The 1,552-nt window shown below is 35.6% G+C and overlaps 1 protein-coding gene across 1 annotated transcript in view; it reads left to right on the top strand.

Annotated features, from left to right (window-relative positions):
• LOC111985853 (G-type lectin S-receptor-like serine/threonine-protein kinase At1g11330) overlaps positions 1-223 on the top strand; it is a 1,600-nt gene extending 1,377 nt beyond the window's left edge. The window contains exon 5 of the mRNA XM_065760160.1: positions 146-223. Coding sequence (XP_065616232.1) covers positions 146-204 — 59 coding nt within the window. The 3' untranslated portion in view covers positions 205-223. The remainder of the gene's footprint in view (positions 1-145) is intronic.
• The last annotated feature ends 1,329 nt before the right edge of the window (positions 224-1,552 follow it).

Below are 1,552 nucleotides of genomic sequence, written 5' to 3'. Positions count from 1 at the left end.
TTTTTTTTTTTTTTTTTTTTTTTTTTTTTTTTTTTTTTTTTTTTTTTTTTTTTTTTTTTTTTTTTTTAAATGTCCATTGCTTTTTGTTCTTTCATAATTTTTGGTATTGGTGGTGATAATTTCAATCTTGTTTTCACTTTTTCAGGCATGGAAATTGTGGAATGCAGACAATGCTATAGCATTAATAAACCCAATGATATATGAGCCTTGCTTTGAAATAGAGATTTTGAGATGCATACAAGTTGGGTTGTTGTGTGTGCAAGAATTTGCTCAAGATAGGCCAACTGTATCTGTTGTTGTTTCCATGCTTAAAAGTGAGATTGGTAATCTGCCTCCTCCAACGAAACCAACATTCATTGAAAAGTTGATTGCATTAGATACAGATCCATCTAAATGCTTCCAAACAAAATGCTCTGTTAACAATGTTACTGTTACAATGGTTCAAGGTCGATAGTTGGCATGTATTATTCACATAATCATGTTGTAGTTAATTATTCATTTTGAACACTTTTTAAAGAATCTTAAACTTTTGTTTGTATTTGTAAAGTGAATTTCAATTACATTTATTGGAATTAATTCCATGTCAAATTTGATTGTAATTCTTCAATCATTTCCTTTTATTTTTGTGGGATTCAATGTAATGGGTTTAGTGTGTGAAATTGGTGAAGAACTATAAAGACTGAGCATCTCCCAACTTGGCTTACAACTAGCTCGCGAGTGGTGCAACTCATGGAAGGTCACGTGAGGAGCAAATGCTGGAAGTTTAAAGGTTTAAGTAATGGACGGCAACTCGCGAGTGGCTCGGGACTTTGCTAACTCACGACTTGACTCCCAAGATGCACTGCCAACTGTTTTGTGTGCCTTTCCTCATATCTTTACCTACACTATAAAAGCCCACATTATCCACGAAATTTTAAGGAGAGTTTCAGAGAGAAAACTCTATAAATCCATTTGAGAGTTAGAGATTACTTACTAAAAGTTCAATATGTGTATAAAACACCCTTGAACGTTTAGACCCCAAATTATAAAATATCAATTCAAGCTTATAATCAAACAATTAATGTGCGAAACATGAACATAAGCCAATCACAGAATTGATAACTAATCTAAGCCAAATATAAACACATCCACAGCAGTAAATATAAGGTAAAGATAAAGGAAAGGAAGATGCAAACACACGGACAACACACGATGTGTTATCGAAGAGGAAACCGAAGTCCTCGACGTAAAACCTCTCTGCCGCCCTCCAAACGGTAAATAATCCACTAAAGAATGTAGTTGGGATACATGAACAGCATAAGACCCTCCAAGCCTAATCTACCCAAGCACCTAAGCCCTCCAAGCTTCTTGCTCTAACGAGATTACGCCGAACCTATTTCTTCTTTAGCTTCCCGGATTCCGCTACTATACCATAGCATCAACCAATGTATATTGCTTCCTTCCAAATTGCTTCCCTTAGCTCCAAATGAACCTTCTCACAGACGTGGGTGTGGTGAGATAAGGATTTGGTCAATGACCTCTCAAGGATGTGACAATGGAGAGGAAGAGAGAA

This window comes from Quercus suber, unplaced genomic scaffold (genome assembly GCF_002906115.3).
Source record: "Quercus suber isolate HL8 unplaced genomic scaffold, Cork oak 2.0 scaffold_355, whole genome shotgun sequence".
Classification (NCBI taxonomy): domain Eukaryota; kingdom Viridiplantae; phylum Streptophyta; class Magnoliopsida; order Fagales; family Fagaceae; genus Quercus; species Quercus suber.
This window is presented reverse-complemented; position numbering and strand designations above follow the sequence as displayed.